This window comes from Phragmites australis, chromosome 19 (assembly GCF_958298935.1).
Source record: "Phragmites australis chromosome 19, lpPhrAust1.1, whole genome shotgun sequence".
In the NCBI taxonomy this organism is placed as follows: domain Eukaryota; kingdom Viridiplantae; phylum Streptophyta; class Magnoliopsida; order Poales; family Poaceae; genus Phragmites; species Phragmites australis.
In genome coordinates this window covers 23151274-23167466 of record NC_084939.1, presented here as the reverse complement: position 1 = coordinate 23167466, position 16193 = coordinate 23151274, and the positions used below count along the sequence as shown (strand labels likewise).

The 16193-nt window shown below is 42.6% G+C and overlaps 2 protein-coding genes across 3 annotated transcripts; one reads left to right on the top strand and one right to left on the bottom strand.

The window, feature by feature from the left end:
* Positions 1-238: 238 nt before the first annotated feature.
* LOC133900119 (sec1 family domain-containing protein MIP3-like) lies at positions 239-6941 on the top strand. 2 transcript variants are annotated; one of them, XR_009906506.1, is made up of 8 exons: positions 239-613; positions 1140-1283; positions 2008-2160; positions 2660-3169; positions 3270-4805; positions 4895-4963; positions 5490-5657; positions 6040-6178. XR_009906506.1 is itself a non-coding variant. In XM_062341249.1 (7 exons), exons 1-7 carry the CDS (start codon positions 566-568, stop codon positions 6166-6168), a joined length of 2589 nt encoding a protein of 862 aa, XP_062197233.1. In that variant the 5' UTR covers positions 241-565; the 3' UTR covers positions 6169-6941. The 2 variants fall into 2 exon arrangements, 1 of the variants encoding a protein (XP_062197233.1); XM_062341249.1 differs by lacking the exon at positions 5490-5657 and having other exon boundaries at positions 241-613; positions 6040-6941.
* A 2692-nt stretch (positions 6942-9633) lies between these two features.
* LOC133899927 (auxin transporter-like protein 3) lies at positions 9634-12221 on the bottom strand. The gene is made up of 6 exons (XM_062340966.1): positions 11828-12221; positions 11530-11715; positions 11258-11370; positions 10916-11099; positions 10683-10780; positions 9634-10497 (listed from the first exon to the last, which is right to left on the bottom strand). The coding sequence occupies exons 1-6, from the start codon at positions 12014-12016 to the stop codon at positions 9840-9842; spliced, it is 1428 nt and encodes a 475-aa protein (XP_062196950.1). The 5' UTR covers positions 12017-12221; the 3' UTR covers positions 9634-9839.
* Positions 12222-16193: the final 3972 nt, after the last annotated feature.

Genomic DNA, 16193 nt, shown 5'->3' with positions numbered 1-16193 from the left:
AGTGGAAGAGATTATTCGGCAAATGTTTCTCAATAATGTGATCAAGATAGAAGGAGAAATGCACTTGGTGAGATTGAGATGGCATATTATACACATGTTTGCAGTTATGAACACCATGAAATTTGAGGGAATACATGTTTAGATTTTTCTTTTGTCCCCATTTTGAGATGATAAAAATGAATAAATTATTTAAATTTTAGAGATTTTTATTAAGTAAGAGGAAGAGAAAACGACTATTTTGTATAGTAGAGTTTTTCTTTTTTCCTTCCGTGCGGCCCATCGCTCCATCTTCAGCTCTCGCGATTCGACGCCGGCGAGTCCTCGGGCGAAGGCCGCATCGCAGCTCCGGCGGTATCCGGAACTGAGGAAGAAGCCGCAGTGCAGGTTCTGCTCGGGCGCGCAACCAAGCTCCCTCCCTGTCTCGGCGGTCTGGTCGCCTTCGCGGGTTCGCCTCTCTCCTCCCCGCGGTCCCACCGCATCGCCGGGGCAGGGAGGGGGGCGTCGCGGCGATCTCGCGGAGTGTTCTTGAGGCTTCTAGAATAAGCAAGGGGAGGAGGAAGACGCGATGGCGTCTGTGGATCTGATTGCCTCCTGCCTCGATTCCATCCGCCAGGTCCGTTCTCTTCGCGACTTCTTGCTGATTCCGGCGTTCTTGGTTATTAGTTCCAAATTTTTTTCATACAATCCGGCGTAATATTTTATCGAGATGCTTGTTGAATGCGCGGGGTTTCCAGAATTCCTTTTTTGCGTTGTGCAAAAGATATCTGACGAATGTGCCCGATTGGAACAATTAATCTGTTAAAAAAAATGTCTTTTCGCCTCCCAGACTTGAACATGCGTTCCTCTTCGGTACCAAATTTAATTTGTTGGCTGTGTGCATCTTACAATGCAGAGGCCAGGGTAGTACTTTCCAGTATCTAAAAAACCGAAATTTAATGTCAGAATGCCTGATAAGAAAAATTAAGCTGTTTTGCTTATAAACATCATCCTTTTAGCTTCTGAACTAGGAATACATCTTTTTAGTTATCTCAATTAGTGGGTAATTTGACAAGAATCGCTTGTATAATGAATTCTGAATGTAAAAAATCTTGTCTTTTCAGCTTTGAAGAATAAAGTTTATTTGTTTATTGTGGTTGCAGATTGGAGATGAGATCGTGGATTCAATAGTGTATGTTGATGCGGGCACTCTTGAGGCGTTTCAGTTCATAGGAGCATTCCCGCTGCTTCTCGAGCTTGGCGCTCGTGCTGTGTGCAGCTTGGAGAAGGCTTCTCCTCTTGATGTTGTGAGATTCCTCACTACATTGCTACCTTCATAACTTGCAGTGAGTGAAGTATGCCTAATTCGGACGCAGAACTGAATGCAACATGTTTGGTCCATTAAAGCTCAAGCAAGTAAATACATTTCTAGCACCCTGATGATTAAGATCAAGAAACATTCTTGATTAGATTTCTGGACAGAGTTCTCTAATCATGGCAAACTTGAACCTGAATAGGAATGTAGTCATGTAAATTGGATCAGCTATCATTAGCAGCAGCCGCTTACCCACCATAGATTTATAGGGAGGGAGCAAGTATGAAGGTGATGCGATATTCTCCAACGTAGCATGAGAGGAATGTTTGTATGATGATTTATGTATTCTACTGCTCTGTGCCTGCATTCTGGATATTGTTCATGCATAGCAGGTGTTAAGCAGAACAATTTCTGAAATTATTTACTAAGCTGGTATTGAAATATTTTCTCAGTATTAAGGTTTCGCCAATGGCATTTCATTCTAGATTGATGGCCTCTAAAGTTCTCTTTTTGTAATGTATGTTATTGTTAAGTAGTAGTGCCTATTACTATTGGTCTTACAACATCTTGAATTTTTGTATAGTTGGCACATCTCTTTCATTCAGTACTTTTGATGGATTAGTGCCAAGCCTAATAACCTTTATTTTAACATCATGAAATGATATCCTGTTCTTCTACTCTTTACCTGGTCACATGCTGTGTCCTGTGTTTTGCAGGTTGCTGACTGGCACTCAATTTTTTCTCATCCAGTAAGGAAGATTGTAGTGCTTACATCCCGCCTTCTTAGTGACGCACATCGGTATATTCTGCGATGCCTAGGCAACCATGGAACTGTTTCACATTGTACTGTGCTGACAACTATTTCCGAGGTGCCTTATCACTTCAAGAATATGTTACTTGTGATGTCTTGATTGCCTCTGAAGTGCTTGAACATCCTTCTAATTAAAGCTATTTTCTTAAACCAAAACTCTCTTGATAGAAAATAACCTAAAATATCTTTGTTGGCCACAACCAAGTTTATATTAGTTTCCATCAAGTTGTGCTGGTAGCAACTTGCATGTTCCTAACTGTAAAATATATCCGATTCGTTATGTAATATTTATTGTTTGACTGAGTTTGAGGTCCTCATGAGTCGCCTTATTTATGTAATATAGCTGATGAGTACTGGTAGAACTTCTTTAACTGATGGTGTTTCTTTGAAATCCACAGTAATTTACTAACTTCTTCGTTACTAAGAAAAAAAATAAATGGCCATCTTGCTATCGTTATTCATCGTGTTTTCTTAGAACACTTTGAAGCTATATCAAAATACCACCGTAAATTTTGTTCAAGCAGGCTTTTTGAATCTTTTGGGAAAACTTATTGCAGACTGGCCACTCGGCATATGTTGATTCTCCACTTGGACCAGATGCTTTCCGGGAGTACGAGACGTTACTCATTCAGGACCATGAGGAGCTTTTTAAGAAGTATGAGAAATCAGACAAACATAAAGATAATATTCATTATACAGGGGGTGATTTGACCTCAGACGCTGATAAATATTCTAAGTGGGATTCTGGGGTGCATTATGGCCCTAATTCTGAATCCAGCCCGACGAAAAGGAATTTGTTTCATGGTGACTTAGGCCAGGTAGAAGCAAGCGGGAAGAGGATGTCTGTAACTGTGTGTCACTTTCCGATGATTTTCTCTCCTATTTCCTCAAGGGCTTTTGTTTTGCCTTCTGAGAGCATAGTTGCTGACTCATGCTTGTCGAACCAGCATGAAGATTCCCTTGGCCCTGGTCTACCCTCGATATCTACTGGTAAACCTTTTGATAGTGATGAGGTTCCTCCAGGAGTGACCTTGACTGCTCAGTTCCTGTACCATTTGGCCAATAAGGTAAAGAATTATCTCATAGTACATACTACTTACTATTGACTTTTATCTTTTTCTTATGGTATAACCTTTGTTGATCACCATTCTTCATTATGATGTGTAGATGGACCTAAAGCTCGACATATTTTCATTTGGTGATACATCAAAGGTTGTTGGAAAGCTGATGATGGATATGTCAAGTCTATATGATGTTGGTCGTAATAAGAGATCCGCTGGTCTACTGATCATAGATCGTACGGTTGATCTCCTAACTCCTTGCTTCCATGGTGACTCATTTCTTGATAGGATGCTTTCCTCATTACCACGCAAGGAAAGGATGTCATCATATTCTGTGGCAAAAAATACACAAACTCCAAGCAAGCATGCTGAAGCTACCATTAAATGTTTCCCACTGAATATAAAGGTTCCTCTTGAGACACTCTTTAACAAAGAAGAACCTAAGAGTAGGACCAGTATGTTGTCTGAAGGTATCATGTCATTTGTGTCTGGATGGAACTCTGCTGAGGTTGACTCCGGAGTTACCTGGCTACCTGATTATGCTGACAAAGCAAATGATGACAAGATTGGCAGTGAACTTGGCTCTCTAAGTGGTTCACTCCTATCCAATTATGCTGGAGTACGCTACTTAGAAGCATTAATAGACAGAGGAGCAAATGATGGGTTAATTCTGATTAAGAAATGGCTTATTGAAGCTCTGCAGCATGAAAAGCTATCCTCTGCATCTAGAGGTCGACAAGGAGCCGCTTCTGTTTCAGAGTTTCGTTCTATGGTGCAAATGCTCTCTCGAGACCAGTTGTCCTTGTTAAGAAACAGAGGGGTTATCCTGTTAGCCCTGGCTGCTGAAATGACTCTCCAGGAGCCTCCAAGTTCGCGCTGGGACGCCTTTACGAGTGCTGAGAGAATATTAAGTGTAACATCTGCAGAGACAACTCAAAGTCTTGCTAGTGAGCTTCGTGATTTCATCAACACTAGCACTTCAGTGGAATCTCTCAAACAAGCTAATACAATGGAGACTTCACAGGGACTACTTAGTTTCCAAGATGTATTACTTCTAACAATTATTGGGTATATCTTAGCTGGTGAAAATTTCCCTACATCTATTGCTGGTGGTCCCTTCTCTTGGGAAGATGAACGGTCCCTTAAGGATGTCGTGGTGAACTCTATCCTTGAACGGCCATTATCTGTGAAGTTGCGTTTCCTTGATGGCCTGGATAATGAACTTGAAGCTAAAGCTAGATCCAAAGATGGTGAGAGAAATAATATGGACTCTACCGAGCCAGCATCTAGTACTGATGATTTTGATGACGAGTGGGGTAACTGGGATGAGAATGACAATACCGATCACCAAAAGGAGGATGCTTATGGGGACATGCAACTTAAGTTGGAAGTGCGAGATAGGGTTGATCAACTTTTCAATTTTTTTCACAAATTGTCCAGTATGAGGTTAAGAAACCAGGCTCTTGGAGAAGGTCTAGCAGCATTGAGTAGATTTGAGACTGATGGCTACTCAAGGAAATGCTTGCTTTATAAGTTGCTATTGGCTCTCTTGTCGAGGTATGATGTACCTGGCCTCGAGTACCATTCATCAGCTGTCGGTCGTTTATTCAAAAGTGGATTAGGAAGATTTGGGCTTGGACAAGTGAGTTTCTCAGTTAATTTTTAATTGCTTGTGCTGTCTTTTTGTTTGTCTCTTTAATTGCCCTTTTCTAACTATTGCTTCTTTTGCAGTCTAAACCAAGCTTTGGTGATCAAAGTGTTCTTATCGTTTTTGTTCTGGGGGGTATTAATACTCTTGAGGTATGGTCCATTTTCTTTGGTTTCAGTTATTTGATCATCCCATGATTCAAGTCCTTTGTTTGTCCCAGAGTGTTTGGTGTTTACATGAATATTTGATCTCTATCAAACAACAATGAACCCACCACTAGCTTTTGATCACAATGGAAATCCGATATCTGTCATTTATTATTCTATGAAGAATGCTATTTTAGTTAATTGACCATCTATTGAAAGCCTACCTGTTATGGTCGGCAAGCAGTAGGCGCAGGCAGTAGCAGCCCTTCAATTTGGTTGTTTAGATAGAGTCATAGTCGGTTTAGATTTGTTTAGATGGAAAGATTAGAGTCCTATTTGGTTTAGTTTGTTTAGATGGAAGGGTCAGATTTGAGTTAGGAAAGATAGAGATTGAGGAAAGAGATATATTGGATTATGGAAGGAGATTGAGTTAGTTTAGGAAATATTAGATTGGGCTGTCCTATATATATGTAGGACACGTGATTGAATAAAGCAATCTACCCTATATCTCACCCCTCCCTCTCTCTCTCAGGTAAATTGCCTTCCCCATCTGCTGTTCTGTTCTTCAGTCGACCCCCCTGCTCCTCTTGTTACCCTTCTATCCAAGTCCAGCCATGATCACTAGGAGGGTGATCACGGTGCCAACTCGCAGGAACTTTAAGCCGAGGCCTAGAACGCATCACAGCTACAACCTACGAAGGCGAGGCCTTACCACTACCCCAACTTGTTTGGGACAAGCTTTGTTGTTGTTGTTGTTGTTGACCGTCTTCTACCTTGCACCATATATTTTTGTGCTCTTTCACAAACTTTGGAAGTGTGCAGTTCAGTGCACTATTTTCTAAATTTTTCTATTTAATTTCAAAATCTAGCTCTGTAACATCAGGTTTTAGTTACTGCAGCTTGAAAAACATGTGTGTTTATGTGCACCTATTTACGACATACAATGTCCAAAACTCCAGCTTGTAGTTTTCTCTTTTGCAAAGCAGAACTTGAAACCATAGCTCTCAGTGTCGGACAGTAATAGTGTTATAACAAACAAGATGGTAAAAATTGTCCTAACCAAATGATCTCTTTTATGCAAGGTCCGAGAAGTCATGACAGCAATCTCAGAGAGCAACAGACCAGATGTGGAACTTATTCTTGGTGGTACAACCCTTCTCACTCCAGATGACATGTTTGAGTTGTTGTTGGGCTCGTCGAGCTTTACTTAGTCTCACCATCATACTTGAGAAGCTTAGTATTCCTGAGTCATGACATCATGGGGTGGTGTACAAGGCATCTGAATAAGACTCCCAAAGAACCCAGATTATTGACCCAGAGTGTTTTTCAAACATTTAGTGTCTGGTGGAGCAGAACATTCAGATTCAGAAGAGCGTTGTTGATACGACCAGGGCCAGCAGTTAGCAATTCGTAAGCATCCTTGGGAACCGTTTTAGTCGAATAAGCTGCAAGATGTACTAGCAGTTCTTCATAGGATAGCAGCAATGGCTTTTGCAATAATCATCGGGAAATGTGCACATTGCTGGAAGCAATAACAAACAGTATGTGTCTTATTCAGTGGCCGACATGCTTTCATCTCGAAACATCAGGAGGTAGCGAACAAAAGTTAAGTCTGAATTATCCTGCTAACTATGCACTTGTGACTAGCATGAGCATGCTAATGGTTTTGAGCAGTTGTTTTGCTCCCAAAAATTGCCTGTCAGTAAAGTAATAGCATCTAAATCAGTGTACTGGTCTGCAAAACTGTCAAATATCTCTGTTGTAAATTCACCCAAAATTATCTCCTTGATGTATTGGTTTGTATTCAGAATCATGACCCTAGACTTCTGGACCCACTTGAGACTTGGAAATAAGTCTGTGATATCCATGATGTATAAGTGTAATCATGTAGCAATTCAAATACTCACTGGCCAAAAAGGGCAAATAAGTTAAAAGCAGAAGTTTGTTATCTTCCACAAGAAAACATTAAAATGTGGGATCTGCCTCTATGTTTTTGTTCCTTAATTTGCTATTTGCCAGCTTTCTTACAATAGGCATACTGATTGCTACAATTCCTGCCAAAACACAACAAAACTTTCAGCATCTTTCTTCATTTCCTAGACTTCCAAATGGGCTTCAGATTACTGAATGTTCATCCCTGTACACCATGGCACCATTTCCTTCACAATCTACATTTTGTATCTTATGTTCTTGGACAGTTGGTCCCTGGAGAATCTTGGTGTTACATCTTTATCAATTATCACTCCCATGCATGGATACATTGGACCCTTCAATTATTTTTACAAAGAACCAAAAAATGCACGGATGATCACACGTGCTACTACAAAAAAAAAAAGGAGCCATTGATCAGGGTTCTCCAGATCTGATGTTTTACATGAGGGAGTGTTGCTTAATCACCCAGCAGTGTCAGGTTTGACATGCTAGTGTGGTAGCATTGCTTGGCCTGTACCTGGTTGCATCAGTTTGGTTACATGAGAGTGTTGCTTAGCAGCTGGATCAGTGCAGGGCTAATCAATTGTTCTGTGTGTCCTTGCCTGCCTGCCTGCTTCGTACCGCTGCACTGGCTGTCCATGGAATGGTGGACATGTTCTGAATAATGCGTGGTCCTGGATGCATGGATGGATGGATGGATGGGTGTCTACTTGCTCTTGTTGTCTCCTTTCCACATTGTGATTCATGGTTCTTTCTTTCTTTCTTTCTTTGTGCGATATTTTTTCCTATGTCGTTCTGTTGTTTTCTAGCATTTTGTTCTTTCGATATAATCATCATCTTTGTACATACAGCTATTTGCTTGCGAATTATCATCATGATTCATCAGGTATGTACACTTGTAGCATTTTGCAGCAGTGCCATTCTCTGTGACAGGGTAAGCAATGCTAGGTGCAGGGATAATCTAGCATCAGGATAGTTTAGTTCATTTGATTAAGAGGATTTTTTTCATAATGCAATGGCACATCTTATTCATAGTCAACAAAACTGAGCGAAAATGCTGCAGCTTATCTTGTACTGCACAGAAACAAACTCATCAATCCTGTCGAAAGAAAAAGGGGAGCAGCAGCAAACCCATCAAAATGAATTGAGCAGTTCAGACATGATAGTGTTCAGGCATCATGACATGGAGGTGAAGCATGCATGTTCTGAAATGGAGAAGACCTCCTCCTCCTCCTTCCTGCCTCTCTGCACTTGTACATACGTCCATCTAGTTCAATGTTCCCTGTCCCCGAAACCCGTCCCCTCCGGAGGCGGAGAAGAAAGCGACGCCTGCTACGGACACCGAGGTGAGTCCACGATGGCCGGAGCTGCCGGCACATGATCCGTGCACTTGTTGCGTTCACATCAACTGGAGGCCGCCTGCATGACGACAGATGAGCTCGAAGTAGAGGCAGCCGAGAGGGATTTGGCAGCGCTCCCTTGGTATCTTGCTTGAGAGCCCTCCATGGAGGTGCATGTGTGCAGGCCCATGCAAACAGTGCCGGAGGGGAGGACAGCACATGCCGTGGAAATCTTGGTGCCCCGTCCATGATCTGTTGCCATCTAGTTGTTAGCGTTTCTGCATTGTGGGGATGGGTTGAGTTTAGCAGTCTCCATGACCTGTTCTTTCGCTGACTGAATAATGCAGAGTTGTGTGTTAACAGTCGACGCTACCCTGCTGAATGCTGCTTGTTTTGAACCATGTTTTGCAGGACTCATGTTAGTTGTATGGTAAGTTCTGTCAAGCAGTCTGAAAATCTTTATGCGCAGTTTCTTGTATGTGAAGCCCTGGAATGTGCTTTTTTTTTTCGTATGTATGAAAATATGGCCTAATCGGAATGTACTAAGTACCTCTTTCTGTATGTGAAGATCAGAATAGTAATGTACATGTGGGTTGTGCATTTCATCTGAACTTCTCATTGCACATTTCCTGCAGTTTTACACCTAATGAGCAAGTTTCACCTCAAAATTTCTGAAGTACTCTAAAAATTCCAGATCAGCAACATCTTTCCTAGAGCCGGTCTTAGACATTAGGATTTCTTGATCTAAGCCTGGTAATATACTCCAATTAAAACTTATATCCTAAATTCTTGCCATGGATCCAAACCCTTAAGTCCTCATCATGCAACCACATGAGAGCTACCACTTGTTTAGTCCTGAACCTTCTTTGAACTGGCTGCACGCATCATGACCTTTTAGGACCAGATGCAAAATGATCTCCTCCAAACTAGTCCTTTCTTCACAACAAAGCCATGGACCACACAGCCTCAATCACCTTTCCACATGAAACCACACACTGTCAGTTCCAGTTGATCTCTCTACAGTATCACTTTTTTAGTTTTCTTCCTTTAGGACAAATGGTGGACCATGCAATGCATGCAGGTTCTTCCTCCTCTCCTTCAAAGGATGCATGCATGCAGCCTGTAATGTGACTTTACAATTGTCTACTGCCTTGTGATTTTACAAGTGTCATCACATAGGATGTCTACAACTCTGCATTGTGAAGGGGATGGATCATCACTTTTGGGGTTTTGGTAATGCATAAAGGAAACCAATATCCATTCCCTTTCTCTTCACTACTACAATCTCAAACAATCAAATTTGTTTGTGTCAATTTATAAGGAGACCAAAAATGAAATCGAAACAAGGAGCAAAAACACCCGAAGAAATTATCCTGAAACTAAATCGGATATAATTCAGCCATAGTAATTAATTCGCTCCATCGATATATCATGAGAGATACAAACACATAGATACAAACATACATACGTCACACGACACACACACATCATGTCGTCGACATGGAACAAGCTCTGCACTGCATAATCTTAATCTCTCTCTATGCATACATGTGTCCTCAAGAAATTAAACCATGCATGCACGCATGCGATTAACAAATTAATCATGTCGATCAATGCTTGGGCGGGCACTGGTAGCACTTGGTGAAGAGGCCGAAGGTGTCGACCTGCCGGACGAAGTTGACGGTGCTGGCCCAGCCGCCGAACCCGAAGCCGACGACGAGCACCCACGCCACCACGAAGCAGTTCACGGCGTACATGCCCGGCCACCCGCCGAGCCCGCGCGGCGGCCGCTCCACCGCGTTCTCCCTGGCCGCCGCGGGCGCGAAGGTGGCCATGTGCGCGAGCGCCGGGATGATGTAGACGGTGAAGCTCACCAGAAGCGCGCCCACGGTGGAGTTGATGGGCCCAAAGAAGGGGAAGATGATGGCCAGGAACCAGATGGGCACCACGATGGGTAGACGCGCCACGGCGCGGAGCGCGACGCTCTTGGTCTCGTGCAGGCCGATGAGCTTCTCCCACACGAAGTAGAGCGGCGTGCACGCGAACCCGAAGGTGATGAACTGGTGGATGAGCATGAGGATGACGGCGGAGTCGCGGAAGGCGGAGCGCGGGAGGAGGGAGAAGGCGTTGGAGTGGTCGAGTAGCATGTCGCCGAAGGCCCAGTACATGGCGGAGGCGGACGGCAAGGTCAGCGTCAGCACATACAGAGTAGCCGCCAGGTAGATGAGCTTGAACTTCTGCGGCTTCCACATCGCGTGCATGATCTCCCTGCAGCAATAACAGTGCATCGCCATCATCCATATCGATCACACAGTCACGCATGCATGCAACTCATCTGTCTGAAGTGCATGATCTGAGCTCGTGAAGAGATGCATCATGCATGCATGGATGAGAGCAAATAATTGTGTATACGTCTGTGTGGCACCGTTGCCAAACTAGCTAGGCTGGCTTACACAGTGACAGCATGGCCTCCAAAGGTATAGAGGATGTTGGTTGCCCCGGTGAAGTAGAGCACCATCTTGCTTGGCCCCGAGTGAGTCACTCCCTCCACCTATAATTTCGTTCCAGCATGATGATCGTGCATCATCAAACACAAGCAATGATACACGTTAGTTGTTTCATCGAAAAGCCTAAGCTGCCGGTGAAAGGCGAGCAGGCAATCGATCCAATCATAGTACGTGCTCACCTGGCCGTGAGCGATGGCGGCAATGGTGAGGTACCATGCGGTGTAGGTGGTCATGAGGAGGCCAAGGAAGGACCAGACCCGGTAGTTGTGGAAGGAGGGGATGAACACCGTGGTGGCGCAGCAGGCGCCGAAGATGTACGTCCACGTCCGCTTGTCATACTTGTCATTGATGTAGTAGATGTTGCTGCTCATTGATCATTGCATAAGCACACAGATCATTTATAAGGAGGACGTATATATACAATTGCGATTAAGAAATTGATTGATACTTTAGATGTTTATGACTCTCAAGGGGGATCGATAGATGGATGCATGGGAATGCATGCATGGACGGATGATTACCTTGCACATGCGATGAGCTGGATGACGGAGCCGAAGAGGAGGAAAGTGCAGTTGAAGAAAAGGCCGATGTTCCTCCAGTGCTTCCCCAGCAGCCCATCAAGAACCTCAAACCACTGCTCCAGGACGCAGCAACACGAAAGGATCAATATCGAATTTTCCGTACTTCATGCGTTTAATTTGTGCTGTTCTTATGGCATGAAAAAAACAATTGTGCTGTTCTTAGATAATTTAGGGGGGGGGGGGGGGGGGGAGAACTAGCAAAATGCGCGCACCTGGATGACATGGTTCCTGAAGTCGACCTTCTCGCGCTCCTTCCTAGTGCGGTACTCGACGTAGAGGACGCTGATGAGGTACGCCGTCCAGCTCCCCATGAGCCCGTAGAAGAGCTGGAACAGCACCCCGGACACCATTCCCAGCTGCGAGAAGGAGTAGGGCAGCGTCAGCAGAACCTGCGCCACCTGACCAGCCAATACACACAAAAGCTTAAGCCGTCAGCAATGGAAGCTCTCGACATTCTGCACACATGCCAAGCGCGCGTATTACATATGTGGATTGGTAAGTTAAGTATACCTGGTTGGAAGCACAGCTGAACCAGGCGTCGTAGACGGAGCCGCCGTGCCAGAAGAGGCTCGACAAGGCCTTGCCCCTCGACGACGCCGTGCCAGCTTCTCCCCCGCGCCTGTCGCCGGCGTCGCCGCCTTCCCTCTCCATCTCCATGTAGTTGCCGGCCACGATCGTCTCCACCTTCTCCGACGCCATCTTCTCTGTCTCTCTGCCTCCTTACCTCCTGATCCCTCCTCTTCTTCCTCCTCCCTTATCGTTGCTGTGACCACTGCTGGCTACACTATATATTCAGGCTGAGCTGGTGAATCAAGTAAAAAAAAGAAGGAAATGTGGTATTGTAGTGTGCAGTGATGGGTGCCGTGCATGGATGGGGCAGCACACGAGCGGCCTGCCCCATGCAGCTGCTGACATGCAACTTGTCATCTTTCCTTTCCTATTTCTTTTTCTCTCTTATTTTCTTTGGTACAGGAGAGATCTAGCAGATATAGATGGTGATTGTTCATGGCTGTAGCTAGAACCTACATGGCTATAATAGTAGCTTGGGGATCCATCTGCGTACAACTTTTAGAAGCCGTGCATGCATGCATGTATTATATATGTATATATAGTGTTCTATTCATTTGTAGGGACAGATGGCTAGACTATAGGATGATGAGATAGAGATATGGGCAAATGTATCAAACAAAATGTACAATCAAAATTTCCTAACTTGTATTGTGATCTTTGCTTTGGTGACCGGACGTGGTTGGAGCTTAGTGGCCCATGCAAAGTTGGCGCAACATGCATGGAATGTCCTTATACAAGTCACCATTGGTTGAGGAGGAGATCGAGCCACCGATTGTAATCAAACAAGCTTATGTTCTTCGTAACACTACTGAAATGCATTTCCTATTTGCAATAGTCAGGAGTAGGACTGTAAGGTGAAATGTGGTAGTCCAGCAAAAAAATATGCTGAGAGAAGGAAAAAGTATTGTTTGGCCGGCACACTGATGTGTTCAATAATCTTGAAATTAATATTATAAATGTTCTTCTAGTAATATAAGGTTAGTAATCCCATTTGATGTAACAAATAAAGTAGTAGTATAAATTAAATTAAGAGAATTATTAACAAGGTAGCTGCTGATCAAGCTGCATGCATCGACTATATTTAGACAGGAAGAGGCTAGGGTCGTTCCTATATATCAATGGGATTTTTAAAAAATGATATTTTGTTCTTGTTAATTGTATTATTTCTATTTTATGTGGGGGATTCTGCGACTCTTTGCCGTACGAGCAGCAGCTCAGCGAGAGCAGTAGCACAACTCATTAGTTGTCACACGTGTACCATAATAATGTGAAGTACCATCGCCCACCCCTGTAGCAATCATGCATGCTGAAGAATTGATTGGGATAAAGGGAAACCAAATGGAAATTAGGAGAGCAGGACAGCCTACAAAATGGACACTGCTGATGCACGATTGCATTTGCTTGCGATCACGTCGGCCGATCGTATATATATAAATGGAGAGAATCAAATCACTGTACCTCAGAACCGATTATCACAACTGTATATTAAACCCTATAGTAAATTTTAAAAACTTATAACTATTTTGACATAAATTAAAAAAAACTATAACTTTTAGTGTCCATTTAAAAAACTCACAACTATTTTGATATATTTGTTGCAAAAAACTATAACATTCTCACCATAGGCTCACCTGTCATCCTCTAGCAACAGGTGAGCCCACGATTAATCCTCCTATTACATATCATAGAGGATGACAGATGAACTCACGGTGAGAAAGTTATAGTTTTTTGCAACATGTGTCAAAATAATTGTAGGTTTTTTAAATAGGCACCCACTACTATAAAAGCTATTTTTCGAGACATCTAGTTTTTATTTCTACATGCGGTTCATATTACAAACCGTCTGAGTAGTAGGCTGGTACCTCGTGCAATTTTAGGCCGCCTGTGAACATTAATTTTCACAGGTGGTTCTTTATATGAACCACCTATAAAAATAACTCCATTTCTACAGGCGATTCACATAAGTAATCGTCCGTGGAAATAAAGCATTTTCACAAACGGTACCTTATTTGAACCCCTTGTGAAAATGAAGTCATTTTTACAGACGATTACTTATGTGAACCGTCTGTAAAAATATACTTTATTATCACAGGCGATTTATATAAGGAACCGTCTATAAAAATCATTTACATAGGCGATTCTTTATGTGAACCGTCTGTGATAATCTCTCCATAAACAATCCCTTCTAGCTAGGAGCTCCATTCAGACAGAGCTCGCTATGTCCGAACATTAGAGCTCAAAGGCGGCCGTGGATTTTAAAAATAGAGGGGGGAGATTTTGTTTTTGAATTCCTTAGTGGAGCCATCTAAGGTAAGGGTATCTCATCCCTAGCTAGTATCTTTTTAAAGTTTAGATTTAGATTTAATGCTCAATTAGGGTTTAGATATGATCTAGAGATACTCATGGTTCTAGCCATTTAGATCCTTGAATTAGCCAAAATTTATGGCCAATATTGATTCAATTGTGTAGATTCACATTATTCTAGCATTATATTTCAAAAATATAGCTAGAATTGATATTTCTAGTCTTAGGAGGTTTTATCATGAATAGAAAATTTTTGGATATATCTAGATCTAGATGTAGAAGGAGAGAGAGTAATGAATCCATATTGTTTTGAGCTAGTTTTTTTCATTGCAAATTCAATTGTGTAGACATATTATAATCATAACAAGCCCAGTTTTCCCTTTTTTTAAAAACTTTTTAATTATGATTTTTTTATTAATTAATATATGTATCTAATTTTGTGGTTAAAGTTAAAGATGGACAGAGCATGGATATACGATGTGCCAAGACATGGACCAATATACATCAAAAGACTCTCTACTTTTATTAAAGCCGCTGAGAATGATGCTTTGACTAAGAAGATAAAGGAAATACACTGTCCATATTTTGACTACAAGAACCAAAAATTGTGGGACAAATCAAGCATAATCAAATCACACTTGATCTTGAGAGGTTTTGTTAAGGATTACACATGTTGATCCAAACATGGCGAAAAACGTACATGCGAACCAAACGACGACATCGCTATTGATCAAGTGGATGGTGATGATGAGGGGGTCAAAGGCGACATTGATGTTATGATGGATGATGATGTTGATTTCGATCTGGAGGAAATATTGCACCACGTAAAACCGCATGTTTTATGGGACATTAGATGTTTAGATAATTTTGAGGCATCACAGAAGGCATCGAAGGAACTTTTGTATGAGGAATCAAAGGGCTGTGATAAGGAGTTTACGATGCTGCATTCGGTGCTTGAACTTCTAAGGTTGAAGGCTAGCAATGGATGGTCCGATAAGAGTTTCTCGGATCTATTGAGTCTCTTGACAAACATACTTCTGAAGCCTAACTCCTTTCCTACCACCACTTATCAGGCGAAGAAGCTTATTTGCTCGTTGTCATTGGATGTACAAAAAATACACGCATGTCCAAACCACTGTATCCTCTACTGCAAAGAGTACGAAGGCTTGGATAGATGCCCAGTGTACAATGCGAGTTGGTACAAGAGGAATGATGATTGTGAGGACAAAGATGCTTCCGTCAACGCGAAGAAGAAGAAGAGTAATGTTAGTCATGACAAAGAAGACACTTATTCCAATGCAGATAAGAAGGGAAGAAGTCCTACTATGGTGATGTGGTACCTGCTAGTGATTTCCCGCTTGCAGCATTTGTACTCGAACACTAGGGCCTCGGAACTGATACGTTGATATTTCGATAAGCGCAAGAAGGATGGAACTAAGCTCGACACCCCGCTGATGCTAGCCAATGGAGAAAGTTCAATACCATGTATCCAGATTTAGCTAAAGAACTAAGGAATGTAAGGTTCGCGTTGAGTACCAATGGAATGAATCCTTTCGGTGACATGAGCACCTCACATAGCACCTGGGCAGTGGTTCTGGCCATCTACAACTTCCTCCATGGCTATGCATGAAGCAGAAGTACCTTATGTTTCCCATTCTTATCCAAGGACCGAAACAACCTAGCAACGATATAGATGTGTTTCTGGAATCATTGATGGAAGATATGGTGAAACTGTGGAACGATAGGGTCCAGGTGTGGGATAAGTTTCGATGACAGTACTTCATGTTAAAAGGAAGCAAGGACGTGTAGTATGCTTGGATAAAACCGTGTTTGTGTACCTTCCATACTCACAGAAGGTAGTGTACACGCGACACCAACAGTTCTTACTCAAAACTCATAAATACCACAAGATGAAGAAACATTTTGATAATACGATTGAGCAAGATACTGGTCCAAAACCTCGCAGTGAGGCACTAGTGTTTGAAATGGTCAAGAGCATCAA

What these genes read in the sequence shown, in the direction of transcription:
- LOC133900119 (XM_062341249.1), top strand. Translation starts at nt 566, where the DNA reads ATGGCGTCTGTGGATCTGATTGCCTCCTGCCTCGATTCCATCCGCCAG. An exon ending in GCCTCGATTCCATCCGCCAG is followed by an intron (nt 614 to 1,139) that starts GTCCGTTCTCTT and finishes TTGTGGTTGCAG; the next exon opens with ATTGGAGATGAGATCGTGGA. An exon ending in TGTACCATTTGGCCAATAAG is followed by an intron (nt 3,170 to 3,269) that starts GTAAAGAATTAT and finishes TATGATGTGTAG; the next exon opens with ATGGACCTAAAGCTCGACAT.
- LOC133899927 (XM_062340966.1), bottom strand. Translation starts at nt 12,016, where the DNA reads ATGGCGTCGGAGAAGGTGGAGACGATCGTGGCCGGCAACTACATGGAG. An exon ending in TCAGGAACCATGTCATCCAG is followed by an intron (nt 11,371 to 11,529) that starts GTGCGCGCATTT and finishes GTCCTGGAGCAG; the next exon opens with TGGTTTGAGGTTCTTGATGG. An exon ending in CAGCTCATCGCATGTGCAAG is followed by an intron (nt 11,100 to 11,257) that starts GTAATCATCCGT and finishes ATCAATGAGCAG; the next exon opens with CAACATCTACTACATCAATG.